The 27,255-nt window shown below is 48.7% G+C and overlaps 15 protein-coding genes across 15 annotated transcripts; 11 read left to right on the forward strand and 4 right to left on the reverse strand. All coding sequences in view use genetic code 12, as the record gives it.

The window, feature by feature from the left end:
- Positions 1-470: 470 nt before the first annotated feature.
- On the reverse strand, positions 471-2,447 carry LODBEIA_P57470 (uncharacterized protein; the record flags this gene model as incomplete). Its single annotated transcript, XM_066976113.1, has 1 exon — positions 471-2,447. One exon carries the CDS (start codon positions 2,445-2,447, stop codon positions 471-473), a length of 1,977 nt encoding a protein of 658 aa, XP_066832685.1.
- Positions 2,448-3,289: 842 nt separating this feature from the next.
- On the forward strand, positions 3,290-5,974 carry LODBEIA_P57480 (uncharacterized protein; the record flags this gene model as incomplete). Its single annotated transcript, XM_066976114.1, has 1 exon — positions 3,290-5,974. The coding sequence occupies one exon, from the start codon at positions 3,290-3,292 to the stop codon at positions 5,972-5,974; it is 2,685 nt and encodes an 894-aa protein (XP_066832686.1).
- A 543-nt stretch (positions 5,975-6,517) lies between these two features.
- LODBEIA_P57490 (uncharacterized protein) lies at positions 6,518-8,527 on the forward strand (the record flags this gene model as incomplete). Its single annotated transcript, XM_066976115.1, has 1 exon — positions 6,518-8,527. One exon carries the CDS (start codon positions 6,518-6,520, stop codon positions 8,525-8,527), a length of 2,010 nt encoding a protein of 669 aa, XP_066832687.1.
- A 4-nt stretch (positions 8,528-8,531) lies between these two features.
- On the reverse strand, positions 8,532-9,203 carry LODBEIA_P57500 (uncharacterized protein; the record flags this gene model as incomplete). The annotated part of the gene is made up of 1 exon (XM_066976117.1): positions 8,532-9,203. One exon carries the CDS (start codon positions 9,201-9,203, stop codon positions 8,532-8,534), a length of 672 nt encoding a protein of 223 aa, XP_066832688.1.
- A 202-nt stretch (positions 9,204-9,405) lies between these two features.
- On the forward strand, positions 9,406-10,686 carry LODBEIA_P57510 (uncharacterized protein; the record flags this gene model as incomplete). The annotated part of the gene is made up of 1 exon (XM_066976118.1): positions 9,406-10,686. One exon carries the CDS (start codon positions 9,406-9,408, stop codon positions 10,684-10,686), a length of 1,281 nt encoding a protein of 426 aa, XP_066832689.1.
- A 192-nt stretch (positions 10,687-10,878) lies between these two features.
- Positions 10,879-12,468, forward strand: LODBEIA_P57520 (uncharacterized protein; the record flags this gene model as incomplete). Its single annotated transcript, XM_066976119.1, has 1 exon — positions 10,879-12,468. The coding sequence occupies one exon, from the start codon at positions 10,879-10,881 to the stop codon at positions 12,466-12,468; it is 1,590 nt and encodes a 529-aa protein (XP_066832690.1).
- Positions 12,469-12,622: 154 nt separating this feature from the next.
- Positions 12,623-14,122, forward strand: LODBEIA_P57530 (uncharacterized protein; the record flags this gene model as incomplete). Its single annotated transcript, XM_066976120.1, has 1 exon — positions 12,623-14,122. One exon carries the CDS (start codon positions 12,623-12,625, stop codon positions 14,120-14,122), a length of 1,500 nt encoding a protein of 499 aa, XP_066832691.1.
- A 50-nt stretch (positions 14,123-14,172) lies between these two features.
- On the reverse strand, positions 14,173-15,690 carry LODBEIA_P57540 (uncharacterized protein; the record flags this gene model as incomplete). The annotated part of the gene is made up of 1 exon (XM_066976121.1): positions 14,173-15,690. One exon carries the CDS (start codon positions 15,688-15,690, stop codon positions 14,173-14,175), a length of 1,518 nt encoding a protein of 505 aa, XP_066832692.1.
- Positions 15,691-16,512: 822 nt separating this feature from the next.
- Positions 16,513-16,830, forward strand: LODBEIA_P57550 (40S ribosomal protein eS25; the record flags this gene model as incomplete). The annotated part of the gene is made up of 1 exon (XM_066976122.1): positions 16,513-16,830. The coding sequence occupies one exon, from the start codon at positions 16,513-16,515 to the stop codon at positions 16,828-16,830; it is 318 nt and encodes a 105-aa protein (XP_066832693.1).
- Positions 16,831-17,018: 188 nt separating this feature from the next.
- Positions 17,019-17,528, forward strand: LODBEIA_P57560 (uncharacterized protein; the record flags this gene model as incomplete). The annotated part of the gene is made up of 1 exon (XM_066976123.1): positions 17,019-17,528. One exon carries the CDS (start codon positions 17,019-17,021, stop codon positions 17,526-17,528), a length of 510 nt encoding a protein of 169 aa, XP_066832694.1.
- A 554-nt stretch (positions 17,529-18,082) lies between these two features.
- On the forward strand, positions 18,083-19,765 carry LODBEIA_P57570 (uncharacterized protein; the record flags this gene model as incomplete). The annotated part of the gene is made up of 1 exon (XM_066976124.1): positions 18,083-19,765. One exon carries the CDS (start codon positions 18,083-18,085, stop codon positions 19,763-19,765), a length of 1,683 nt encoding a protein of 560 aa, XP_066832695.1.
- Positions 19,766-19,784: 19 nt separating this feature from the next.
- LODBEIA_P57580 (uncharacterized protein) lies at positions 19,785-21,095 on the forward strand (the record flags this gene model as incomplete). The annotated part of the gene is made up of 1 exon (XM_066976125.1): positions 19,785-21,095. The coding sequence occupies one exon, from the start codon at positions 19,785-19,787 to the stop codon at positions 21,093-21,095; it is 1,311 nt and encodes a 436-aa protein (XP_066832696.1).
- On the reverse strand, positions 21,092-22,600 carry LODBEIA_P57590 (uncharacterized protein; the record flags this gene model as incomplete). The annotated part of the gene is made up of 1 exon (XM_066976126.1): positions 21,092-22,600. The coding sequence occupies one exon, from the start codon at positions 22,598-22,600 to the stop codon at positions 21,092-21,094; it is 1,509 nt and encodes a 502-aa protein (XP_066832697.1).
- Positions 22,601-22,835: 235 nt separating this feature from the next.
- On the forward strand, positions 22,836-23,876 carry LODBEIA_P57600 (uncharacterized protein; the record flags this gene model as incomplete). Its single annotated transcript, XM_066976128.1, has 1 exon — positions 22,836-23,876. One exon carries the CDS (start codon positions 22,836-22,838, stop codon positions 23,874-23,876), a length of 1,041 nt encoding a protein of 346 aa, XP_066832698.1.
- Positions 23,877-25,053: 1,177 nt separating this feature from the next.
- LODBEIA_P57610 (uncharacterized protein) lies at positions 25,054-25,503 on the forward strand (the record flags this gene model as incomplete). The annotated part of the gene is made up of 1 exon (XM_066976129.1): positions 25,054-25,503. The coding sequence occupies one exon, from the start codon at positions 25,054-25,056 to the stop codon at positions 25,501-25,503; it is 450 nt and encodes a 149-aa protein (XP_066832699.1).
- Between the last annotated feature and the right edge of the window lie 1,752 nt (positions 25,504-27,255).

Genomic DNA, 27,255 nt, shown 5'->3' on the forward strand with positions numbered 1-27,255 from the left:
GTAAAACCAAGCTTGAAATTCAGCTGAGGGGGGGTATTTCGTGGTAGACTCCCTGTTGACTATTACTTTTTTTTTCTCACCGATGGGTCACATGATTAAAAGATTCATCGTGTGCGCTGTACCGTTGGTGCCAGTACTAAACCTTTTCCGACCAAAACTCAAGCCTAGTAACATCTGTCGGAGTACCTCACCACTGTTGACTATGTAATTGCATTTATTAGGTTATCTAGGTAGGGGCTGGGCGATACATGTTGGAGGCAACAAACTTATGGGTGACGATTCAGTGGGGGAAAAAAAAAAGGAGCCAGCAAGATTATTTTTTTATTTTGTTTTTCTGTCGACACCAGATGCATACGCGTGTTGGCTTGGTAAGGTAGAGAGTTTGAACTATTTTCAGTACTGATACAACGTTGCTCGTTACTCTTCACATTTACTATTACATGTTGATACAAAACGCATTCCGTCAATTGTTATAAATGAACAGTTAAAAGATCATTGATGGAAAAGCCTTTGTTGCAAGTGGGACACCTCCTCAACCGCGCAGCTAGCCGTTCTTGCGTGCATTTGGAGCAAAACACATGCCCACACACGGTTATCGCCGTGTCTTTCCAGTTCTTTGTGCACACCGAACACTTTGCAATCGACCGCAACGCCTCCAACTGTTGCTCGTCTTCTTGGATGATTGAGTCGGTGTTGTTGGTTCGGTACTTGTTGATTAAGCTCTCTGCGTTTGCAAACTCTTTTCTTAGTGAGTCCAACTGTAAGCTTTGTTTGTTCAATTGGTCTTTCAATTCCACCACCTCCGTGGTCATGGAAACGATCTTGGCCTCTTTTCGTTCCACATCTTTCTCTAGGGAGTCCTTGATGACGTTTAAGTTTTTGATACTATCTTGCAAGTTATAGTTATCCTGCAACGAGTTTTCCTTGATGATCTTGTAGTCGACAATTGACTTTGTCAAGACCTCGATTTTGTTGAGATAGTTCAGCTCAAGCTCGGTGAAACTCTTTACCAAATCCTGCGACTTGGCAACTTGCTGCTTCAATACCTTATTTTCACTGCTGAGCGAGTCCTTGAGTCTCATCGATGCAAAGTATTTCTGGTCCGCCTTGTTTTTTTCAATTGTTAGCTTCTTCACTTGGTTTTCGTGGTCTATTGCTGTGGACATTTTCTTCATAGCAAACTCTCTGGTTTGCTTAAATGCACTTTCGATTTCCTTAATTTCGTTATTTAGGAGTTCGATTTTAGCATCTCCGCTAACTTCAACTCGACTCTGGATGAGCTCATCGATCCTCTTTGAGTACACCGCATTCAACTCGAGAAGTGCCGCGGCAGTCTTTTGGTCTTCAATTTGCTTGGATAGCAACGTATTTTTGCCCAAAAGCTCGTCGCGTGTTGTTCTCACGCGGACCAAGTCCTGCTCTACTTTGGCCAAGGTCTGCTTCAAGCTCTCATTCTCCTTGACAATATCAGCCTCTATCAAGCTTTTGAGCTCGTTGTGTTTTTCTTCAAACTCGGTCAACTTTGCGACATTCACCGTGTTTAGTTTGCTGACTTTGCTAATCTGCTCCTGCAAGGACTGGTTGTTTTTAACAATCTTTTTGTAAATCACATTCTCCTGCAAGTCGGACTCGTCCAAGTTGTGTATCTTGCTCTCCAACGCGGTGGTTTTCAACAAAAGGGCCTTATTCGAGCCTGTCATTTCCTCGAGCTGACTGTTTAGCACCTGGTTGCACGACTTTAGCTGCTCAAGCTCCAAGTTTAATTTCTCCCATTGCTCGTCGCCTACATCGCGAGAGTTTCCGTTTTGGTCACCACTCGGCACAGGCTGCGGTGTTTCCTCTTTGACTTTTACATCTTCACTAACTTCCTTCCGACTGTCGTCGACTCTCTTTAGCGTCTTTGACGCGTTGCGTTCTCGCAGGTTGATCAAACCAAGGATTTCCTTTTGCAACTGGTCAACTTGCACCAAGAGCGACTCATTCTCCCTCGCTAGTATCTGGTTCTGGCTTTTGATGGAACTCAACTGTTGGAGCTTTGTTGCGTCAAAGTTTAGAGGCAACGTTGACGACAATGCTCTTGACACTGCTCGTCTTAGCTGTTCTAGCTTTTCGTCATCCGTTGATTCTGGAAACGGCACCAACACATCTTCATTGGTCCCTTCGTTATTGTCAAACAACGCCAATATCTGGTTGTACCATGCCGTCAACACGGTAATGACATGTTTGACTCCCTCGGACTCCATCGAGAGCCGTTTCGCCTTGCCTTGCAATTTGAGTACTTGCTCTTTATAGTTGAGCATCTGTCTGTAGATGGCCTCCTTTTTGAAATAGACAACGTCGGCCTGGCTGAGCGGGCCCTCGGTGCTGAGCTCATCTAGCACCTTGGCTTTCTTTGACGGTAGATGGTCTGTCTCAGGTGACCTCTTTCTATCATTGTCCAGGCTCATTGAAATCGCGGCGGTTTCTTAACTTGTATTTGGATATAATATGTGTTTGCAACAGATTGTTCTGTTCTAGATGAATATTCTGGTGCTGTTTAAAGAGACTGAATTTTTCTTTTCCATTTTCTTGATACTACCACTTGGGATCTTTTTTATGGCAAGTCACACGACCGTACGCTTTTAAACCTTCATGGCCGGGAATCGAAGCGGATGTTGAGATACGATTGTTGAACGTGCCATCGGTTCCGTCGACTCGTTGTGGGCAGGAGGCAAGACATGCACTGCGTTGATATGGCCTCACTTGTATCATAAAGCTCTAGCTCTCTATGGCCATAAGGGGAACTGCAGAGCTGTGTCAATAGCAACAATCTGCATGCCAGACTCTCCTTTTTCCCAATCACAGTAGTTGCACTTGCTCATTCACAATCATTTCCTGTGTTTGAGAAAGTGAAAAACATGAGCACCACGGGGGTTTACATTTGTTGAAACCACCATGTAGATGAGGTGTCAGAAGATTACCACGCATAAAAATATATGATGAAATTTGCACCAAAATTTTGGGAAAACTTTACCAGTTGCAGCAAAACTCGAGAAAACAGAATAAAGTCATCTTCCGTCTAATACAGTCAGAGCGAGTAGCTCATGGACCTGTTTTACAGGATAGGGTATGACTTTGCAAAGCTCATTGGGAAGTCACGTGATGGCTGCAAATCGGTACTGACACCCATTTCGAATCCCGCAAAGCGCAAATCAAAAAAAAAGCAAAAGATTAACAGCATAAAATGCGTCTTGAAAATTAAATACAGGTACAAACTCACCCTACTTCATTCTCCTCATATCCCTTCTCCATGCACCTGCTATCGCGGATTCTTATTCTTCTCACAGCATTGTTGAGCTGCTGCTTGGGTGTCAAGGACCATCTCTTCAAAAGCTGTCACCAGGCAGGGTTTTGCCACCGCAATCGACACTATGCCAAGCAAGTACTGCTTGATCCCGCTTTTCAGAGCCCTTACCAAGTTTTGAAAGACTCGATTAAGGTTGAGGATGGGGTTTTGAGTGGAGAGATTGAAAAGACCCTTGCGAGTGCTGCACCAGCTGTGTTTCCCTTTGAAATCAGCATCGTTGAAAACAGCTTCAGATTCAAAATGGACGAAAGGAGACCCATGAGTGAGGGCTTGGTGAATCCTAATAGATACAACGAGGCCTCTAACTGGGCGTTCAAGGATAGCCCCAGTCCACAGCAGTTTCGGCTAAAGAGACTGGATAACGAGATCACCGTCATATACCCCAGACACGAGGTTGCCATTCAGCTCAACCCGGTCACGTTTACATTTTTTTACGACGGAAAGGAGCAGATTGTCGTCAACGGAAAGCAGTTGCTCAACATTGAGCATTCCAGATCAAAAGAGAACAACCAGGAAAATCTTTTTCCTCAAGAGTCCGACTTTGATATGTTTTCCGATAGCTTTGCCGACTCAAAAGGTGATAGGTTGCCCCTTGGACCTGAGGCGGTGGCACTCGACTTTACCTTGGTTGGGTTCGAAAGCCTCTACGGCATCCCCGAGCATGCAGACTCCATGCTTTTGAAGGATACCAAAATGCATGAGCCATACAGGCTCTACAACGTGGACATTTTTGAATACGAGGTCGACTCGCGGTTGCCAATGTACGGGTCGATCCCATTGGTCATGGCAGTAAACGGCAACGTGGCAGCGGGGATCTTTTGGATCAACAGCGCCGACACCTACATCGATATCGAAGAAGACACCCGCGCGTCATCAGTGCATTGGATGTCGGAAAACGGCATTTTGGACTTTGTGGTGATTATTGAGGATAGTCCGCGGGATGTTAACCAAGTCTACGGCAAGCTTACCGGAAACACGCAGTTGCCCCTATTGTCAAGTCTCGGCTACCACCAGTGCCGGTGGAACTACAACGACATCAAGGATGTGTTGGAGGTCAACTCTAAATTCGACGAGTACGAGATACCCTATGACACCATCTGGCTTGACATTGAATACGCCGACAATAAAAAGTATTTTACATGGCACCCGGAGAACTTTGCTGAACCGGGAGAGATGTTGCAGGAGTTGAACCGGAGCAGCCGGAACTTGGTGGTGATTATTGACCCTCACATTAAAACCGGCTACGAGGTGAGCAATGAGTTGGTCACGAGAGGTATAGCAATGAAAAACGCCGACAACCAAGTGTATTATGGACACTGCTGGCCCGGTGAGTCTGTTTGGGTGGACACCATGCACCCGGAGAGCCGAAGTTTCTGGGACGAAAGCCATCGAAAATTCATGATTTCTGACAGGTACAAAAACTTGCACCTCTGGAATGACATGAACGAGCCATCGGTGTTCAGTGGACCGGAAACAAGTGCCCCCAAGGACAACATCCATTATGGCCAGTGGGAGCACCGGTCTATCCACAACGTGTTTGGGTTGACCTACCACGAGGCGACATTTCAGTCCTTGCTTGCACGATTGCCCACTCAGCGACCGTTTATATTGACTAGGTCGTATTTTGCCGGCAGTCAGAGGACAGCTGCCATGTGGACCGGCGATAATATGTCGAAATGGGAGTATTTGAAAATATCCATCCCCATGGTGTTGACCTCCAACATAATGGGGATGCCATTCGCCGGGGCAGATGTTGGTGGGTTCTTTGGCAATCCCTCGCCAGAGTTGCTCACCAGATGGTACCAAGCTGGTATTTGGTATCCATTCTTCAGAGCGCACGCTCACATTGACTCACGAAGAAGGGAGCCGTGGATGGTAGAGGAGCCATACTTGTCGAGTATCAGAAATGCCATCAGATTGAGGTACGCGTTGCTTCCTGCTTTTTACACGAGCTTTTACCACGCTTCCAGAAACGGGTCCCCCGTGATTAAACCGTTGTTTTACGACTACCAAGGCCTGAAGGACAAGGTGACGTTTGAGGTTGACGACGAATTTTTCCTTGGCGATACTGGGATATTGGTAAAGCCTGTTACGGATGCAGGTGCCAAAGAAGTGGAGTTTTTCCTTCCTCGAGATCACGAGGACATCTACTACCACTTTGCAAACGGGGTGATTGGAGAGAGACTAAACTCCCATCGGTTCAGTGTCGAGCTCAACGATGTTCCCATGTTGCTCAAAGGCGGGTCAGTGGTGCCAATGAAGCTGAGGTATAGGAGATCCACCAAGTTGATGAAGCACGACCCCTACACTTTGGTGGTGGCGTTGGACAAACAGGGAAAGGCGCAAGGGTCGTTATATGTCGACGACGGCGAAACCATTGGTGGCGAGTTTACATACATTAGGTACAAAGTTGACGAAAGGAAAGGCATTCTGGTGGAAAAGGAGGGAAATTACACACTTGCAGTCAACGTTGAAAGAATTGTCATTGTGGGAATCAAGAACAAAGTGGGTTCGGTGAGTACAGGCAAGCTTGTCGACGAGGGCAGGGGCAGAATCACAATAGTCAAACCTCATGAGTTTCCAATTGTGTTCAACAACAATGCCCGAGCCGGACACGACGAATTGTGATTATGTGTGGTATGTAGTGAACACGTTTGTGGCTGCAAAGAGACTAACTTCTTTCTTCAACTCTACTTAACGGCGGTGCCATGTCTTCACATGTAGCCCCAACCCCTATATCTGACATGCCTTGTTTTTGGCATCCAATCCCTCCTACGTTTTGTTTAGAGTAATTAGTCCATGCTATACAGTGCGGAAGTATATGTATCGTGTATTAAAGGAGACTACTATTATTAGTAAAAGGGAGACAGTGACTGAGGGAGAGCGAAAAAAGATCAACACTTTTTGGAACTTACCACCAGAGCACAAGTATAGGGAACTGCCACTACTAGACTCTATAAGGTGATTTGTAGCTGCAGAACTCTCAAACTACACTGGTAGCTCACACATTATACATTCTGGTCCCAAGTTATTTATCAACCTCCTTCCACCCGTTTACCCCGATTCAGAGGCCTGCTTTTTGCTCCTTCCGCCGACTCATGATTACATCCACAACATCACCTAGCCAGCGAAGCCAATAATTTTAGAATACAAGCCCGTCCCATTTCTATCATGTCGGTTCCTCCTTCTACAACCACATCGTTGAAGCACACCATTGCTCCCAACTCCACGCTTGCTACAACGTCAAGCTCCAACCAGAGCGGGTCCAACGACTTTGTCAAAAAGCTATTTCTCATGCTTCAAGAAGATAGTTATAAGAACATTGTCAAATGGACCCAAAACGGGGACAGCTTTGTGGTGATCAACACAAACAACTTTACAAAGGACATTTTGCCACGCCACTTCAAACATTCCAATTTTGCAAGTTTTGTTAGACAATTGAACAAGTACGACTTTCATAAAGTCAAGATTCCAAACGAGGCCAAACTGAGCTACCCTTATGGCGAAGACGCTTGGGAGTTTAAACATCCCGACTTTAGAATCAACGACCGAGAATCGTTGGACAATATCAAGAGGAAAGGCCCCACTACAAAGAAAACCGGCGGAGCGTCTCCATCGTCTTCCAACAACGGATCAAAGCCTACAAGTGCAGCTATCAAGAAGAACCCCAGCCTATCAGAAGTGAATGTGGAGACAGCAGCAAACGATTCCACCAGGGTCCCCCTTCCACAGAGCTCACACCCAGCTAGCAATCACAACTACATCCAGCTAAGTCAGTCGCAGAACCATTTGAGAGAGCAAGTTGACGCTCTCAAAGAGAGCAACCAGGTGCTAAGCCAGGAAAATGCAGTGCTACAAAAGAAATACAAGACGTTGGTGGACCACATTGTCTCCATAAATTCCTTCAACGAGCGGTACTACCGCTCCATGAGCCTCTTGATCAATGTCTTGTTGCAGTCTGGGATCAAAATTCCGCCGTTGGACTTTCCACCACCAAATGCCCTTGGCCCCGGCCCTTTTACTCACCCGGACCCAAACGCCAGCATGTCCACGGCCAACCACTTGGGCTCGCTCTCGGCAACGTCGCTTCCCAGTATATCGCAGCATTTGCAGCTGCAGTCGCCGCGAATCCCACCGCACCTCCAATCGCCCGTGGTTTCAACGCAATCGATGCAGCCGTCTGGCGGCGCCTCCACAATGGGAATGACTCAGCCAATACCTTCCCACCTAGTTGGAGCCCTGCAACAGCCACTGCAACCAGCGGTTCTCAACAACAACCGCTCCCTTTCCATCCCGAGTGGCCGTCCGCCGCAAACAGCATACTCCGCCACCAGTCCCATTAGCGGTCTTGCCACGCTCTCGCGCCTGCTGTCGGTGACACAAGCGAACCAAGCATTTCTTCCAACCAAGTCTGCCAACCAGACACTAGACCGAACTCAGTCCATGGATGATGTCCACCAGGGGCCACCACCACGAGGTTCAAACAGCGGCCAAACGCTTGACCAGCAGCCGCCTCACTTACACCGGCACCAGCAGCACCAGCACCAGCACCAACACCAGCAGCACCAGCACCAGCACCAACACCAGCAGCACCATGAGAACCACCAGCAAAGCTTGTCCTCCTCATCGCAGACCAACCCCGGAACTGCTCCTGAAGACTATGTGCATGCGTCGCCAGCGAACAACAAACCCCTCTCTCCCTTGACCAGTTCATCGGCGTCACCAAAAACCAATGTGCTACCACAGACCAGCACCACTTCCATTGCCAACCCAAAGTTCCATGTTCTCTTGGTTGAGGACGACAATGTGTGCATTCAGTTGTGTCGCAAGTTTTTGGTAAAGTACGGGTGTCAAGTCACCGTTGTCACCGACGGCCTCAATGCCATCTCCACGGTGGAAAACACCAAGTACGATCTCGTGTTGATGGACATAGTCATGCCCAATTTGGACGGAGCCACAGCGACGAGCGTGATTCGCTCGTTTGATACCAAGACGCCGATTATTGCCATGACGGGCAACATCGAGGATAACGACCTTGTGACGTATTTGCAAAACGGGATGAGCGATATCTTGGCCAAGCCGTTTACAAAGGACGACTTGTACTCGATTTTGGCTAAACATTTGTTGAAAGATGGAGATGAGAGTGAAGAGCCAATGAACAAGAAACTGAGATTAGAATAGTTTTTTAGTCTATTAGTCTATGGAATGCAATGTCAGAAAACGCGTTGCCCCAGGGTGTTTTCTTGTTGAAGCTGTTTTTGTATCGTGTGATCTCTACTCCGTGGAAGTGCACAGCATTGAAATTGTAAACTATTTCTGGCTCTTTGAATTTGCGGCTATTTCTCTTTTTGTTTGTGACAGGGGTAAACCCGTCGTTACAGGAGCCGTCATCTGAGTAATGCACAAGAACAGCCATGGTCGGATAGAGGGAAGCTAGCTTGCGCTTTGTTAGTCGGTCCGTGTGAGCAATGATGTCGTTGCCTAGAAACACCATTGGCTTGTCGGTGACTAGTATTTGCTCCATCACCTCGAGTGGAGCATGGGGGATATAGTATAGGGTTTCAGGGCCCGCCCCACCGCGATAGTGCTCCTCCACTGTGAACGGCTTGAACAACTCCATATCCAAATCGGTAAACACAGGGTCATAAAGAGACACCTCAGCGATGTTCTTGGTCTCCACCAACTCCAAAAGCAAAGCGTACTGGTACCGAGCATTTGAGCTCTCGCTGGGTGAACCTAAGGCCAAGCACCGGATGTTGGTAAAGTCCCCGCTCAATGACTCTTGAATTTCATGGAAAAAGCTCGAGTTTCGAATTGTCTCCCTGTGTGAAGCTATGCTCAACTGTAGCTGCTCCATTATGCTCTAGTCTGGATGCATTGCCATCTCCTGACTCCGCGGGAACAGAGAAACCAAAGAAAAAAAAAAAAAAGGCGAGAATCCAGTTGCCTTACACGATTGTCACTCTCACTTTTCATCCCTTGAGAAGAGTTCATCCTTGAACCAACTTCACTCAACGCAAGCACCCCCGGCTTTTTCCACATTGTCACCGTCGTTGGATATGCGCAAGTGCAAAATCTTTGTAGGATCGTCGCATCCTGAGTTGGGCCAGTTGGTTTGCGACCGGTTGGGCGTCGAGCCGGCCCCGTGCACCTTGAAAAAGTTTAGCAACGGCGAGACATCGGTCCAGATTGGCGTGAGTGTAAGAGACGAGGACGTTTACGTCATTCAAAGCGGCTCGCCGCACATCAACGACCACATCATGGAGTTGTTGATATTGATCAGCGCATGCCGCGGCGGAAGTGCAAACAAGATTACCGCGGTCATCCCGCAGTTTCCCTACAGCAAGCAGAGCAAGATGAAGAAGCACCGTGGTGCCATTACTGCCAGGATGTTGGCCAACTTGTTGGTGATGGCTGGCGCAGACCATGTTGTCAGCATGGACTTGCATGCAAGCCAGATGCAGGGGTTTTTCACCAAACCGGTGGACAATTTGTTGGGGGCGCCCACGTTGGCCAGGTGGATCCGCCACAACATCCCCGACTGGGAAAACTCGGTTGTTGTTTCCAAGAACCCCGGTGGCACCAAAAGAGTCACGGCGTTGGCCGACTCGTTGAAGATCAACTTTGCCATGATCCACACCGACAGAAGGAGAACCCAGGACGAGTACGCACGCAAGAAGGCGTTGAAGAAGGCCAAGATTATTGCTGAAGACGGTGGGGACGCTACGGAGCAGGACAACATTGTCAACGAGCTTCAGACGGCTCGGATTGTCCAGGGCCACGTGGTGGATGATGACTACCAATTCAAGAGCGAGCGTGCTCATCGGGAGGGTGTTTTGGAAAACAGTGTTCTCTGCGACTCCAACGGCTCGCACTTGACCAAGCCCAATATGTTGGACAGCGATGTGCTTGGTGGGTCGTATAACGCCGCGCAGAACTCGGACGACGAAGATGGGCCCTTGGTTGAGGAAAAGTTGATTACTCTCGTTGGCGACGTCAAGGGCAAAGTCGCCATTATCTTGGACGACATGATTGACAAGCCCAACTCGTTCATTGCCGCGGCGGAGCACTTGAGATTGAACTGTGGCGCCAAAGCCGTTTACGTGGTTGGCACCCACGGGGTGTTTAACGACAGCTGCTTGAGCGCTTTGACCGACTCCAAATGCATCGACAAGATTGTAGTTACCAATACGTATCCGATCCCGAAAGAGGAAATCGAGGCGCACAAGGACAAGCTAGTGGTGATTGACGTTTCGCCAATCTTTGCCGAATGTATCAGAAGAGACCATTTCGGGGAGTCCATATCGGTTTTGTTTGACTCGCTTACAGCCGTGGGGTAGGCTTTGTATGAGTGTGTAGCGGTGAATTTGTTAATGTAAGGATCAAAGTGTAGGTATTATCATGAACCGCGCTTGCGAGGGGGGGGGGGGTTTTTTTTTCGCGGGGGACGGTGGGAGACGGAGTGCCAGCATAAACACATCTGGATGCTAAAACCGACCCTGGTTTAGGACACAAGAGCAATAGATAGCGCAATGGAGCGGTCGATAGTGGCCACTGAGTGGTCCATCGTGGCAGACGATAGTGACTCGTCAGTGGAAGACAGTGGAGTGTCAACTGCAGACTCAATTGAAGCGGAAGAGGAGAACGGGGATAATGACACCACGGCAGCACCAGCACCTGATGACCCACTTGCCAGTTACTACGAGGCCTATGCTGATCAGTTTCTTGATTTCATAAACACAAACCCCACCACCTACCACGTTGTTTCGCACTTTAAATCCCTCTTGGAGAATAACGGGTTCAAGTCCATCAGCCAGAACAAGGCCATTGCAGAGCTCGATGCTGGGTTCTACTACACTTGCAACGGTGACCAGTCGTTGGTTGCATTTGTCATTGGCGGGAAATGGTCACCTGGCAAGGGATCTTGCTTTGTTGCAAGCCATTGCGACGCATTGAGTGTCAAGGTCAATCCCCGTGGTCTGTTGAAGCTGCGGGTGGACGGGTACGATCTTATAGGAGTGGCACCTTACTCTGGCAGCTTGAACAGCAACTGGCTCAACCGGGACCTTGGGCTTGCAGGGAGTGTGCTCGTGCAGACACCGCAAGGTGTGCAGCGCACGTTGATAAACTCGGCACCGCTCCCAATCGCGGTGATTCCGTCGCTAGCACCGCATTTTGGCGTGGATACGGCTGTTTACAACAAGCAAACCCAAGCCGTTCCAGTTTTTGCTCATCGTTCGGACGACGAGCTAGTACCTACGGAGGAAGAGCTAGGTAGCAAGTTTTTTGCAAGACATTCATTGCGATTGCTAAGGTACATTTGCGCCCTAGCTGGGGTTTCTTTGAGCTCGATAGTTGACTTTGACTTGGATCTAGTCGATGTGCAGCCCAGCTGTCGCGGAGGAGTAAATCGCGAGTTTATATTTCTGGGCTGTTTGGACGACAGGCTCTGTGCTTTCGATTCCATCTACGGTCTCATTGAATATAGTCAGCAATTTCTCCTAGACAAGGACATCTCCACCTCGGAAGCACTCAACGGGGTATACTTGGCAAACAACGAGGAGGTTGGCAGTTTGACCTCGACTGGGGCTTGTGGAGGATTCTTGATTGACACTTTAAGATCAGTAGTGGCTGCCAGGTGCAGAGAGCTCCCCGTATCGGAGGCCGTTGCGCAGTTGACTACAAACACCGTCTTGTTATCAAGCGATGTCACGCATGCATTAAATCCAAACTTCAAGGAGGCCTACTTGGAGAACAACTTCCCGCTACCAAACACGGGGCCGTCGATCAAGTTTGACTCGAATGCACACGTATTGAGCGACTCTTTGGGCAAAGAGTTTCTCACCAGAATAGTGGCTGACTTGGACGGAGTAAAGTTGCAGCAGTTTCACATACGAAACGACTCGCGGTCCGGAGGCACCATCGGGCCGATCATGTCGAGCAGCCAGAGAGGTGTCAACGGGGCACGAATGATCATCGACGTGGGTCTCCCCATTCTCAGCATGCATTCCATACGGAGCATCGCCGGGTACAAAGACGTCGGTATGGGAGTGCGCTTCTTTAAACAGGTGTTTTGTAAGTGGCGTACCGTAGCTCGAGAAATGGATGGCAAGCGGGTGTAAAATACAGAAGCGCGTCACGTGACCTCTCTTCCATGGAATTTTGTGGAAAATTCCCATCTTCTCTCTACGATACTGTCTAACCTAGATTTAATACCTTCGCATCGGCCAGTTTTAAACGCGGTCTACTTTGACAGGGCAAAAAGCCAAGTCGACCATGAGAATACCAAAGACTGTCTTGAACCTTCATCCCCCATGCTCTAGACCGCGGTTGTTAAAGGCACGCCCTGTGTCGTGCTCGTTTCGAAGGGCGTTCCATGCATCGACAGGCAGACTATTGATTGATTACGACCCCTACCTGACTCTAGGCGTGGACAAGTCGGCCGATCCCAAGCAGATCAAAAAGGCCTATTACGACCTCGTCAAGAAGTACCACCCGGATGTCAACAAGGAGAAGGACGCGGAAAGGAGATTCCACAAGATTCAGCAGAGTTACGAGATCTTGCGAGATAAGGAAAAGAAAGCGCAGTATGACCAGTTTGGGAAAAGTGCATTTGATGAGAATGGCAATCCAAGTCCCTTTGGTGCTGGTGGTGGTGCACAGGGACAGAATCCGTTCGCAGGAGGAGGCAATCCGTTTGCAGGGTTTGGCGGTGCAAGCTCAGGGGGAAGACCCTTTGGCAATATGGGGTTTGATTTTGAAGACTTGTTTCGGGAAGCATTTGCTGGTGGGAGGGGGGCTTCGGGGAGAGGCGGAGGCCAAGGAGGTGCGCGCTTTGTTACGGAGCATGTTGGGGACAATGTCGAGGTTATGAAGTCTATACCGTTCAAGGAGAGTATATTTGGCGGATCGGTGACTATCAACTACAAGGTTCTCGACTCGTGCACCACCTGCCACGGAAGCGGCTTGAAAGAAGGAGCCAAGAAGCAAACTTGTCCCACCTGCCACGGAACCGGACAGACGGCACACGTCATGGGTGGGTTCCACATGGCGTCCACTTGCCCCACGTGTCACGGCTCTGGCGTGACTATACCCAGATCCGACGAGTGCGGTACCTGTCATGGCAATGGCGTGCAGGAGATCCCCAAGTCAACGACTGTCAAGATACCTCCAGGGATCAGCAACGGCGCCCGGATTCGGATCCCCGGTGGCGGCGATGCGCCATACGTGACCAAAGACGAGTACAACCAAACGCGCAATGGAGACTTGATAGTGAGGGTCAATGTGGAGAAGGACGCCATATTCACCCGTGATAAGAACAACTTGGTCATGGACAAGGAGATTTTGATGACCACGGCTTCCTTAGGGGGCGAGATCATTGTTCCTACCTTGGACGGGCAAAAGATCAAGCTCAAGATCAGACCCGGGGTGCAAAACGGCCGCAAGCTCGTGATACCGGAAAGGGGTGTCCCCGTGAATGGCAACTTGAACAACAGAGGCGATCTCGATGTCGTGTTGCATGTCAAGACCCTCGTTCCGGAAACGCCGACCCAGACCGCGCTACTTGAAGCCTTGGCGGATGCATTTGACGACAAGAACGCCAAGCGAACCGATGCCGACTGGCAGTTGGAGCTTGAGAACGACCTGGGCAAGGAGAAAGTGCTCGATATGGATGAAAAGGATCTTCACCCTTCCAAGTTGGCGAGAATAAGCAAAGTCTTGGGCAAGTTCTTGAACTTTGACAATGGAAAGAAAGATGGTGAGTCTAAACAATAACCTGTATATATCTTATTACTATTATTATTACACGATGCATTACTTTTTCATCAACACTTTGCGTCGTTGATTTGCTTTAGCAACTCTTGGCCGCCGGTGGCATCCTTGACACGGATACAGTAGGTGGTGATTTTGCCCTCGGGACTAAACACTGGCAATCGTATTAGCGACCCATGGCCGTACCGGGTGTACTCAATGTCCTTGGAGATGGTCGTGTTGAGCAAGACACGGAAATTGCCCTCGGCTCGGATCAAGATCCGCGACTTGCCAGTGTCTTTATTGCGCAAGACTTTTAAAAGTCCCACACCTTTGGGGGTGTACGGCTCGTTTTTGTTTGACTGGTCAAACTCCATCAACTTTGCCTTTATGGTGTACTTTGTCTCCTCGTTCTCCTCTCCCGTCTCGACCTGCTTCATTTCGCCCATTTCAGCCACGGGGGTGAAGTTTCCTTCCACTTCGGGTTCGTCTTCGCCGGCTTTGTTATCCTCTGGTTCCGCAACAGTGGACGTGCTCTTGGTGGGTGCTGAGAACGGGTTTGCATCCGCTTGGTTTGTAGACCCGAAAGATGCTGGTTTCTGCAGGGTGCCAAACAGGAAGGGCGATGCCGTGGTGTTTTCACCTGCTGGTTTACCAAACAGGAAAGGAGAGGATGTGGGCTGTGCTGTAGCTTTGGTAAATGCAGTTGGCTTTGCGCTTCCGAATTGAAAGGTGTTGGCCGTATTGAAAGCGGAAGAACTGGGTGGATTTGCACTGAAATTGAATTTTGGAGGTGCATTACTTTCTGGCTGCTGCGGCAACCCGCCGAAGGTGTTGGCTACCAGCGGCTTTGACAACGCGGGAAACTGAAAAGGCGATGACTTTTCAGTACCGCCCTTGGCTGTATCGTTGTTTGTGTCTGCACCATTCGGTTTGAACTTGAAAACACTATCCACGATGGGCTTGCTGAAATTGAAAGTAGGCCCCTTTAGCTCGTCATCGGAGTCATCCGGATCTCGTTCGTTTAGTTTGGCGATTTTCTTTGGGTCAAATGTGAACGCGGGTTTGCTGGTTGTAGAGGACGTGTTGCTAAAAGAAAACAGCGGTCCCTGAATCTTGACCTCGGGCTTGCGCGGCTCCTCCTCCGATTCTTCCTCCGATTCTGCATCGTCGTGCCCGTCTTTAGTCTGCTCTATCTTTTCTGCCGGTATCTCTTTGGTATCGCTCTCGATGCTTTTGTAATATCTCACATAGGCTTCGGCTATGCTGGTAAAGTCCACAATCGAATTGGCAATGTGAGACTCGTTGACTTTCTTGACAAAGTTTTCATTCAAGGCACGGATTTTGTTAGTCTTTTGGGAAGTTGTTGTAGTTGGCGAGTTTGGTAACGTTGTGTGTGGCTTTGGAAACTGCAGTGCAGTTGAGAAAGGTGATTCTCCTTTCGGTTCATTCAACTTCCCCCTGGGCTTTAGGATCTTTCTCTTGGACAAAGTTTCCGAGGTGGCACGGGCGGGTGCGTCGGCCTCGTTTGTTTCGTAGTCGTCATCAAAAGCATCCTTAGTGATCTGCTCCGCGGCCTGCCTCTTGGTCATGGTGCTGCTGCTGCTTGAATCTATAATCCTGCTCCAATTGCCCGTCTCTGGCGCAATCTATGTTGGTGATGCCCACCACAAAATCAGGAGCTACCAACTGTGCAATAGCGTTCTCGAAGGTGGCCCAGAGAATGTAAAGGCAGCTCCAAGGTCAAAGAGGTGGGCATGGAGAGGTGGAGGTGAGGTGTTTACCACAGCCTAGGAGATTCAAGAACAGGTGCTGGGAAGAGTTGGAAGCGACGCTACGTGAAGCACGAGGTGTGATACAACACAACGGGAAATGTAGACCCGTGCTGCAAAATAGGCAACAGAGATGGTTTGAAAAGTGGCTGTCCTATCCATTGCAAAAGTCCCCTTCTGAATCTTAGCAGTAGTAGCAACAGGTTGCGTTGTTTTCAAAATAGGTCTTTGACCTGGATTCACGTGCCATTTGTGGGACGCACACACCACCCCCGTTTCCTCCTAGTTGCAGAGAAAAAAAAGCCAGAGAGAGACCTCACCATTTTACGCCTTACAGATTGGAAAAATACGTCCTACCAGCTCATCTTTATAGTACACAAGCAACTATAGAAGTATGTTACGACCAATGCCACAGCGGTGTATCAACTTGGGAGCCAAGATGAGGCCATATTGACAGTTACATTGGAGATGCCTGGGGGCCATTTATTTGCAAATGAAACTACAAAACCTTTGACAGTGCACTGAACAACCAGCGGCGACAATGCTTGTCGAAAAAAAAGGTCTTTATAGAGCGCCTGGCTCCCAATATCGCAGCTAATTCCCGGGTCCCACAGTTTTCAGATTACTAACAACCACACTAGAATGGCGCCAAAGATCCAACAAACTAAGGCCGCTAAAGCTGCTGCTGCCTTGGCCGGTGGTAAGAAAGGTAAAAAGAAGTGGAACAAGGGTAAGGTCAAGGACAAGGCTCAGCACATTGTCATCTTGGACCAAGAGAAATACGACAGAATCTTGAAGGATGTCCCAACCTACAAGTACGTTTCCGTTTCCGTTTTGGTTGACAGATTGAAGATTGGAGGTTCGCTTGCCCGTGTTGCTTTGAGACAGTTGGAGGACGACGGAATCATTACCCCGGTCTTGAAGCACTCCAAACAAGCCATCTACACTCGTGCTCAGTAATTGATAGTGTAGTGGGCTCTTGCTAGCATTTGTATATTACGACCAAAAAATTTTGAAAACCATAATGTGTTAGCTTCAGTGTAGCTTTAGTACTCTTCAACCCACCGAGATGGCCTCTTTCGGTGCCTCGACGTGAAATTAAAAGAGAAAAAAAAACGAGAGCTCCAAACACTCCTTCTTGTTTCTACATGATGATACGAACGAGTCGCCCGTTGGTGTTGAAGAGGGCATTTTTTGGCTCTTCGAAGCCCCAGTCATATAGCATTTCACGGGTCCTCAATGGCTCACCGGAGCAGGTTTTCGACATCGTAAGCAGGGTGGACAACTACAAGAACTTTGTGCCGTTTGTTGAGGACTCGTTCATTACAAGCAGGGATGGTGGCAATCTCCCCTCGGGAGCTGGTTTGAAAATCGGGTGGAACGACATTACCGAGCGGTTTGTATGCAAACTCCACTGCGAGGAGAACAGAAACGTGTACGCCAAAAGTGTTGAGCTAGAGTTGTTTGAGACCCTTGAAACGCAGTGGGTGTTCAGCCACGTTTCGACGAGCAAGTTCCCAAAGTGTCGAGTCGATTTCAAACTCACGTACAAGTTTCGAAACCCATTGTACAACCATCTCAGTTCCATGTTTGCTCCGCAGGTTAGCAACATCATGATTGGTGCGTTTGAAAAACAGTTGAAACAACAACAACGATGAGGCCAGAATCGAACCTGTCATCAAAAGTGGTTGCCATTAGGGGAGGAAGACGCATCATATTGTGGGATAAATCGAGATATAGATCTTAATAGACACAACCTGGAACTTTAGAATTTCGTGGGTGCCGGGGAAGCCGACATTGTGTTGGTAAAAGCAAAAGATTAGACAGACCCGGGCTCAAGGATACTTCAAGCACCTCTTCTACGGAAAGTGATGCGCGACGCCGGTGACGCGTTCAGCATGGCGGCGGTAAACTACAACACGGATAGACCGCACAAGAAAACAAACAATCAACCCATAACATTGGTTTGGTGAAAGTGGTTTTGACAGAGTTTAGCGGTTAGGAAATGAAAACGTGGGTGCAACGGTTCAGCTTTTGAACCGTGACCAATCGGTGGAAACAATAGCGAGTCGCGGATAAACAGCATCCACTCGCAAATGGATGTCCTGGAGGAGATCACAACGGTGCCAGAGTGGAATATAAAAAACGAGCAAAATCCTTACAAGGATAAGCATTTACTACAACTGTTATCAGTAAGCTTACGGTATTGTCAATGCTCGGTCTCGTTTGGTACATTTTATTATGCAGCAGGGTGCTTGCAGTCTCGGTTGATCCGTTACCACGCCCGCAGAACGTGACATGGTTCGGCCAAAACGCAATCGTTATCGACTTGGAGAACATTGAGTTGGAAGAGGAAGCAGGGGACAACAGCTTGGTCCAGGAGGCGTTTGAGAGAGCTGTTGATGACATTAAAACCGTCAAATGGTCACCATACTTGTACCAGAACGTCACAGCACATTGTCCCGAGTCAAAAGCCCTGGCTCCAAACGTCGTCACCGTGAACATCACAGATTACGATGCTGATTTGCAATTTGGGGTAGACGAATCCTACCAGCTCAACGTTGACGAGGACGGGATCAGCATCTCCAGTGAAACCATTTGGGGCACGTTGCATGCGCTAACTACACTACAACAAATGGTGGTTTACCAGTGTGGCCAGTACTTGGTTGAGCAGTCTGTGCATGTCCACGACTACCCGCTCTTCAAACACCGCGGGCTCATGGTCGATTCAGCTCGGAACTTTTTGCCTGTGGACAAAATCACCGAGCAGATAGAAGTCATGGCCCTTGCCAAAATGAACACCTTGCATTGGCATTTGGTGGATTCGCAGAGCTGGCCGGTGGAGATTGATAGCTACCCGGAGATGACCGAAGACGCTTACTCTGCGAGCGAAGTATACACGAAAAAGGACTTGGTTTCGGTATTGGACTTTGCCAGGGCGCGCGGAGTGCGATTGGTTCCCGAGATTGACATGCCCGGACACGCTCGAGCCGGGTGGAGAAAAGTGGACCCAAACATCGTGGAATGTGCCGACCAGTTTTGGAACTATGCCGGCGTGGAGCCTCCCTCGGGGCAATTGAATATCATGAACGACGAGACTTACACCGTCATTGGCGATGTTTACCACGAGTTGAGCAATGTCTTCCGCGACCACTACTTCCACGTGGGTAACGACGAGCTTCAGAAGAACTGCTATCCCGACTCATGGTACGACAATGCCACCTTGAGTGATATCACCCAGCACTACCTTGACCGCGCCTTGCCGATGTACAACTCGGTCCCCGAGAGACAATTGATCATGTGGGACGACGTGTTGTTGGCAGACGGGGCTGTCGAGTCACTACCGGGCAACATCACATTACAGATCTGGCACACTGGCTCCGGAATCAAAAACTTGACTCTGCGCGGTTACAAAGTGGTTGTGTCCCTGTACGACCACCTCTACCTCGACTGCGGCTACGGCGGATTCTTGACCAACGACTGGAAGTATGTCGACGCTCCGCAAAACACTCAGTTTAATACCTGTAAGGGAGGCAGTTGGTGCGGTCCGTATAAAACCTGGCAGAGGATCTACACGTTTGACTTTTTGAGCAACTTGACCCAGAGCGAGCAGGAGCTAGTTGTTGGCGCAGAAGCGGTGTTATGGTCGGAGCAAGTGGACTTTGCTGTGTTGACAGGCAAGATCTGGCCACGGGCCTCGGCGTTGGGAGAGTCGCTCTGGAGTGGCAACAAGAACGCAAGCGGCGAGTTTCGGTTGTACGAGATGTCGACGCGTATTGTAAAGTTTCGCGAGTATTTGGTCTCCTTGGGTTTTGCTGTGTCTCCGTTGGTGCCGAAGTTTTGTTTGTTCAATCCGCACGGGTGCGACGCAGAAAGGCCGCCTGTACATTTTTAGACGTGTAGTGTTTAATCAGATGAGTTCCCTTGATCAGCTTACTGAGCAGGTGTTACAAGAGCTTAGAGACTCGGACGACTCTCATTTCAACGAGCGCTTGGCGGAGTTGGCGCAGGTGGTGAAGCTAACCTCGGAGAGCGAAACAAAAGAGTTGTTACACCCCAGCTCGGTCACAACAGTTTTGGAGTATACACCTCAGAATGAGACATACCAGTTGCGATTATACCGTGGGTTGCTATTGGTGGTGAGGAACCTCTCTCGAGTATTGGACCACCAGTTCTACCCCCGGGTCATCACAAGCTTGGAAAAGTTTTCCTTACCAGTGAGTGAGTGGACGGAGAAGATCCGGCTTGTTTACTGGGAGGCACTTGCCAATTTTCCCCGCAACGAATACGTCAACGAAACCAATAAGTTGTTTGGGTCAGCTAGGAGCCTGTTTGAGCGTCCCGTGATCCATCTACTATTCCGGCAGTTTTACACTGAAGATCCAGATGTTACCAATCAAACCTTACTTACATTGCTTCACATCAAGGACAACCATGTGATGAAAAACGTGTACCGCTTGTACCAGGGTATTGACTTTAACAAAGTCGACCACGATTCCAAGATGCTCGTCCACTTGATATACGACATTGTCACGCACGAGAGTTTTGGCCAGTGGATCAAAACACAAGACGATGCAGGTGTTATGGATTGGCTTGGTGCCACCTCCGACATTGTTCAGACCAAAGACGACTGGAGTGGCTACCAGCTAGTTGCATTGTTGGACTGGACCGTGACCACGTTCCAGAGTTTCAGCCAGCGGTTGAACAGTGACACCATTCAGGACGACGCATTGGAGTCGGGGGTTTTAAACACACTACACATTATATCAGATCTTGCACAATACCACCACTCAATTAAATTCCTCCGCAGTGACTCCAATTTCCTACCGCTGCTCATCCACGTGCTCAAAACAATACATGAAAACGTGCAACGAGTGACCATGACCTCCAAGATTGAACAAGCGGTTGGCTATTCCAACGCCAAGGGGATGATCATCACCATCCTTTCGTACCTTTCCTACCAGTCATTTACAACCCAAGAACGAGTGCGAGAGTTGGCGGGGTTGGGCTTGGTCCTTTCCAACTGCCAGATCGACAACAACAACCCGTTCATCAAAGAGCAAGCGATTCTCTGCGTCAAGTATCTTTTGGAAAAAAACGAGCAGAACCAAAAGTTTGTAGCAGAGTTGGAAGCGACAAAGGCAGTCGATGATGAGGTATTGCAACAAGTGGGCTACAAAGTCGACATTGTCGACGGACAAGTCACTATAAACAAAAAGGTCTAAAACTTCAACTCATCTCTAATAGCCTGCTTCACTTTCTCCACACTAGGCTCGTCAATCAATTTCAACCTCTTTTCCTTGCTGCTCAACGCCTTCAACTCTGCGGGCAACACGTCTTTTTCAAACGAGTAGCCCTCAAACGACTCCAACGCTTTGTTCACCACCTCCGAGAACTTGGCAGGGTGGGCTGTGGAAAGCGAAATGTACTGCGCCGGCTCTTTTGCAAGGAACCGGTACGCCGTTTCCACTCCGATGGCCGTGTGTGGGTCAATCACGTACTTTTCAGGGCTTTCGGAGTACACCCTTTTGATGGCTGCGATGGTGTCATTGTTGGAGACCCTGTCCGAGTCGAAAATCAGCCTGGCACGGTCAACCACCGCACTTGGCGCGGTGAAGCTACCCTTTGTTTTTAGCTCTGTCATCCACTGGTTCAACACGGTGCCGGCTTTTGCGTCGTCTCCACCAGTCAAGTTGTCCCTGATCAAGTACCACAACAACCTTTCAAAATTGGAGGAGATCAAAATGTCCATTGCTGGGGAGTAGGTGGCCTTGACCCCGACACCCTGCTGCTTGGCATACTCCCCCGACTTCATGAACCTGTCCAAGATGTCATTCTCGTTGGTGGCAATGACCAATTTGTCCACGGGCAAGCCCATCCTATAGGCATAGTACCCTGCCAAGATGTCTCCAAAGTTACCAGAGGGAACCACAAATCTCACCTTGCTGCTTGGTGCTAGCTTCTGCAACTGAAAGTACGCATAAAAGTAGTACGTCTGCTGAGCCAAGATTCTCGCCCAGTTGATGGAGTTGACCGCACCCACGTGGTACTTGTCGTTGAACTCCCTATCGCCAAAGATCAGCTTGACAATGTCTTGACAATCGTCAAATGTGCCGTTGACTGAAAGAGTGTGCACGTTGGAGTCCTCCACAGTGGTCATTTGTTCTTCCTGGATGGGACTGATTCTGCCCGTGGGGTACAAAATGAACACCGAAACGTCCTTTTTGCCTCTCAATCCGTAGATGGCTGCCGAGCCAGTGTCTCCTGATGTTGCGCCAACCACAGTGACAATGTCTCTTGGTTCCCCTTTGGCTTTAGCACTGTTGCGTCTCACTAAAAAATATTCAAACAAGTTGCCGACAAACTGAAGCGCCACGTCTTTGAAGGCGTACGTTGGGCCGTGAAACAACTCCAAAAGGTAGAGGTTTTCGTCCAACTGCCTCAAGGGGGTGACTTCTTTTGCCCTGAATGTGGAGTACGACCTAGCAACCAAATCCTTTAGGTCTGAGTCATTGATTTCCGCTTCGTTTATGTACAACCTCATGATTTGAAAAGCCAACTCGTTGAACGACAAGTCCTTCCATTTGGTGATGAAGCTGGGGGGCAACTTGGGTATCGCCGACGGCAAGTAGAGACCTCCATCGGGCGCCAACCCGGTCATGACAACATCCTCAAACGAGAGGTCCTCGTGGGTGGTGGATCTAGTGGACCTGTATGCTTGTGCCGACATGAATGGTGATGCTTATTAGTCACTCGCGTGGGGACCTGTAAATTTTTCAAAATTTTTTATATTTTTCTTGAACCTTTTTTCACTCACTACCAGGCGTCTAGTTGACTCAACAATGATACGAACGTGTCCACGACGCATTGGCCACCACTTTAGCATCTATTCCAGGCGGCTCGCCCGCCGGCATGCTTATACCCGGACGACTCCGTACTCCGACCAATACTACCGCCCTATAATCATGGAGGGGGCTGCCGGGTTTGAAAAACTCATCATACCGTTGGACTTTTGTGCCGAGAATCAGACGCTAGAGACGCAAGCACAGAGCGAGCTCAGAAACATTGTTGACTCTTTCCAGCCTGCAATTGAGGCGGCCATTGGTTACGGCTCGGGGATTCTTCCGCAAGACGGGTACGGCAGTGACACGGGAGACAGATCCGACACCAAGCAGTTGGACTTTATCTTTTTGGTCAAGGACTCGGCCCAGTTCCACAGGGAAAACTTACAGCAGAACCCGGGACACTACTCGGCCAAATCGCTCATGTGGATCAACTTGATCCAGGGCAAGGGCATCTTCTTCAACCCCTATGTTTCCATCCAGAACCACGTGACAAAGTACGGCGTGGTGGACGAGCGGAGCGCACTCATGGACTTGAGCGAGTGGTCGTCGCTCTACTTTGCAGGGCGGATGCAGAAACCGGTCAACTACATCAAAGAACACGACGTCATGGTCAAGTTTTTGAACCAGTACAACCTCAAGAACGCCATGACCATAGCGATTTTTTTGATCCAGTCCAACCAGTTTTCCGAAAGGGAACTCTACGAGCAGATCACCAGTTTGTCGTACTTGGGCGATTTCCGCATGTACGTGGGAGGCGAGAACCCGAACAAGGTGCGCAACATTGTCTCCAAGCAGTTCCACCACTTTCGCAAACTCTACCAGCCGATACTCGACTACTTTATCCACCGCAACTACCTCATACTCACGAACAACGATGACAAAGACAGAACTTTCAAGACCAATTTGAACGCCAGTGCCAAGATCAAACTCATCTCGTGCCTACCGTTGAAGTTCCGCACGCAGCTATACAGCCGGTACCCGGAGTCGTCCATCAAGGAGATTGCCACCGACCGCAACCTCGCCTACAATATCAAGCAGTTGATCACGAGGACGATTATTTATAGTTCGGTTGTGCAAGCGATCAAGGGTGTGTTTGCATCGGGGATGTTAAAGTCGATGCGGTACGCCTTGGCAAAGCGCAGGAAAAACGGTTTGGGATGAGCCACCTTTAGACTATAGCCAGTGGAAGATCAAAATGCAGGTGTGCTAAGATGTTGTGATGTCCGTTGGGTTGCAATGCACGTGATATGCACGTGCCGGCAGTAGCGTAGACAGGGGCCCCGAGGCCACAATATACACGCAGTAGCACCACAATTGACAGCTCTTGGTATGTACATACTAGGTAGGCGATACCAGTGACATTGCAAGGGAATGCCGTGACTCTCGGATTCCCTAGACACATTGCGGATGTCGTCACTGCATAAGACCAAAGCATGTTTTAAAACTCTGGTGTATTTGAAAGCTTTGTTATGTACTGCATAGTCGATACTACTGTAATTCGCCCTCAAGGTGACAATTTTGCCAGATTATGCGGCAAAAACTTGTAGACTCGGTGAAGTGACTACGTTTTTGACTACAAAGCTCTAGCTGTTGATACGAGACAGTGCCTTAGAAGCAAGTGGACTTTGAAGTGAACTTGCCCAAAACAGACACAGGTGCAGACAGTGGGGAGCGGGAAGCATACGTGAAGCAGTTGGTAGCGCTGAAAACGAACAGAAGACATGACATGTACTCATGTAGGAGAGTAAAGCAGCAATCTAGATGAGGCGTGAGCCAGGATCTTTGACCGTAAAGGGAGCCAATAGAGTGGAGGAAGGACGATGGTGACGTCTGTGGGTGCTTCTAGTGTGGTGGTTGGATCACGTGACACGGAGATTGAAGTGCGGAGAAGTGTAGAGAGTAGGTGCACAGGAACCACAGTGAAATGTTGCGTAAAATTGGAGGGAAATTCAACAACGAAATAATTAATAGAGAGCAAAAGACTAGGTGGTTCTATTGGACTTCCATCTGGACTGCAAAGTGTCCTCTCAGTGCGGGTATGGAGTCCACAGTAGCATCACTGTTGGGTGTATTGGTGTGGCTGCAAAATGGCCATTTGGCTCCGTAAGAGACTCAACTATGTAGACACTGAGAGAAAGAGAGACAGAGAACAAAAAGAAAGTCCCTCTAAGACCAGTAGCAGCAACTGGAGTGATTGGGTGGAGAGTCGAAGAGTAGAGAGGAAATTAACGTCAAGGGCTGGTCGCCTTTTGCAGAGCTCTTTACCAATGAGGAGTATATCAAGAGCGGGTACAGGACGGATTTCGGAAACTACTACCAGATCGGCCCGGGCAACAACATGAGCACCACCGTGGGCTCGGCGATGGTAGCCGCGTCCTTGAAACTACTACAGGGCAGCTCTGAGCACAAGACATGGTTGATGTTCACCCACGACACCGATATGGAGATCTACTTTTCGTCTATGGGGTTGGTCGAGCTTGAAACTGCGTTACCGGCGCATGTTGTTTTGCCCAATCCCTACAACGCGGCCGAGATGTTCCCCCAGGGAGGCCGAACTTACATGGAAAAGTTGCAGTGCGGAGGCCAACTGTATGTGCGGTTTGTTATGAATGATGCAGTGGTTCCGTACCCAAAGTGCACCAGCGGGGTTGGATTCAGCTGTCCATTGGAGGAGTTTGTGGAGATTGTTTCGAGGCGAGACCAATGCAACTCGAGTGTTCCCACAGAGTTGAGTTTCTTTTGGGACTACCACGAGGTGAGATATGACGCGCCGTTGATTGATCAATAGACACAGTGAACTCTGAGTCTTTGTAGGCATATCATTAATACATCAGTTGAAATGAGTTTGCCATTAACAAACTATCGTAATTAATAAATCTTTATAAACGTATAAGTTGTTTAGTTTGAGTTTTCTCACAGGTTTATTTTTGAGACATTTTGCTGCAAAAAACAACGAAATTAGATGACTCAGATTGCTTCACGCAGAACGAAATTACAAGTACAGTCTGTTGCGTAGATCCAGGGGGAATCCCAGTGTAAATCACAGCCCCTCAGCAATGGAGAGTAATGGTGAAGGGCAAAAGAGCGGGTGGTTAGTCGAGTGCATGTTGATTTCCTGAGCTCTTGAAGTCGAGGTCCACCTTTCTTAATCACGCCGCGCGTGCCAAGTAGCACTTAATACGTAGTACTGATCTGGGGTATTAATGACAAGCAAGAGCTGGGTAAGTTTTGTCATTTCGAGGTACTCACACTGGGAAGCTTTCTCTTTGAAGCAAAAACGAATGAAGTGCTCTTGTTTGTGCTCGCTTGAGCCCCTACTTTTGCAAGTTGACCGTAGCTAGAAGTTCAGGTGTATGGGGTTCAAATTGGTACGCGAAGGTCACGACTGGAGTCCACAAAAAAAAAAGTAACCATATGAGTGAGATAGGTGCCGTGACGAGCAGAGACCTATGACGTAGAGGACATAAACTTCACATAGGATTACAGGTAGTTGTTTAGCTATCAGCTCAAAGCAGGTACTACCATTGGTTAAGTCATATGTAGGTGGTGTTTCATTTCGAGGTACCCATACGGGGAACTTTGGATGAAATAGATGCAAAAATGTTGAATTTGCCTTATCAGCTAACTGGGTGAGATGGTCTATAGAGGGTTCAGCCAGTACAGTGATACCATTATGGGATCAACAGCAGCATCACGGTTGGGTGTATTGGTGTGGGTGCAAAATGGCCCCCAGGATGCACATAAACTCTGGTGTAAGGATGCACATAAACTCTGGTGTAAGGATGCACATAAACTCTGGTGTAAGGATGCACATAAACTCTGGTGTAAGGATGCACATAAACTCTGGTGTAAGGATGCACATAAACTCTGGTGTAAGGATGCACATAAACTCTGGTGTAAGGATGCACATAAACTCTGGTGTAAGGATGCACATAAACTCTGGTGTAAGGATGCACATAAACTCTGGTGTAAGGATGCACATAAACTCTGGTGTAAGGATGCACATAAACTCTGGTGTAAGGATGCACATAAACTCTGGTGTAAGGATGCACATAAACTCTGGTGTAAGGATGCACATAAACTCTGGTGTAAGGATGCACATAAACTCTGGTGTAAGGATGCACATAAACTCTGGTGTAAGGATGCACATAAACTCTGGTGTAAGGATGCACATAAAATCTGGTGTAAGGATGCACATAAACTCTGGTGTAAGGATGCACATAAACTCTGGTGTAAGGATGCACATAAACTCTGGTGTAAGGATGCACATAAACTCTGGTGTAAGGATGCACATAAACTCTGGTGTAAGGATGCACATAAACTCTGGTGTAAGGATGCACATAAACTCTGGTGTAAGGATGCACATAAACTCTGGTGTAAGGATGCACATAAACTCTGGTGTAAGGATGCACATAAACTCTGGTGTAAGGATGCACATAAACTCTGGTGTAAGGATGCACATAAACTCTGGTGTAAGGATGCACATAAACTCTGGTGTAAGGATGCACATAAACTCTGGTGTAAGGATGCACATAAACTC

The sequence above is a fragment of the Lodderomyces beijingensis genome (assembly GCF_963989305.1).
Source record: "Lodderomyces beijingensis strain CBS 14171 genome assembly, chromosome: 7".
Taxonomy (NCBI): Eukaryota; Fungi; Ascomycota; class Pichiomycetes; order Serinales; family Debaryomycetaceae; genus Lodderomyces; species Lodderomyces beijingensis.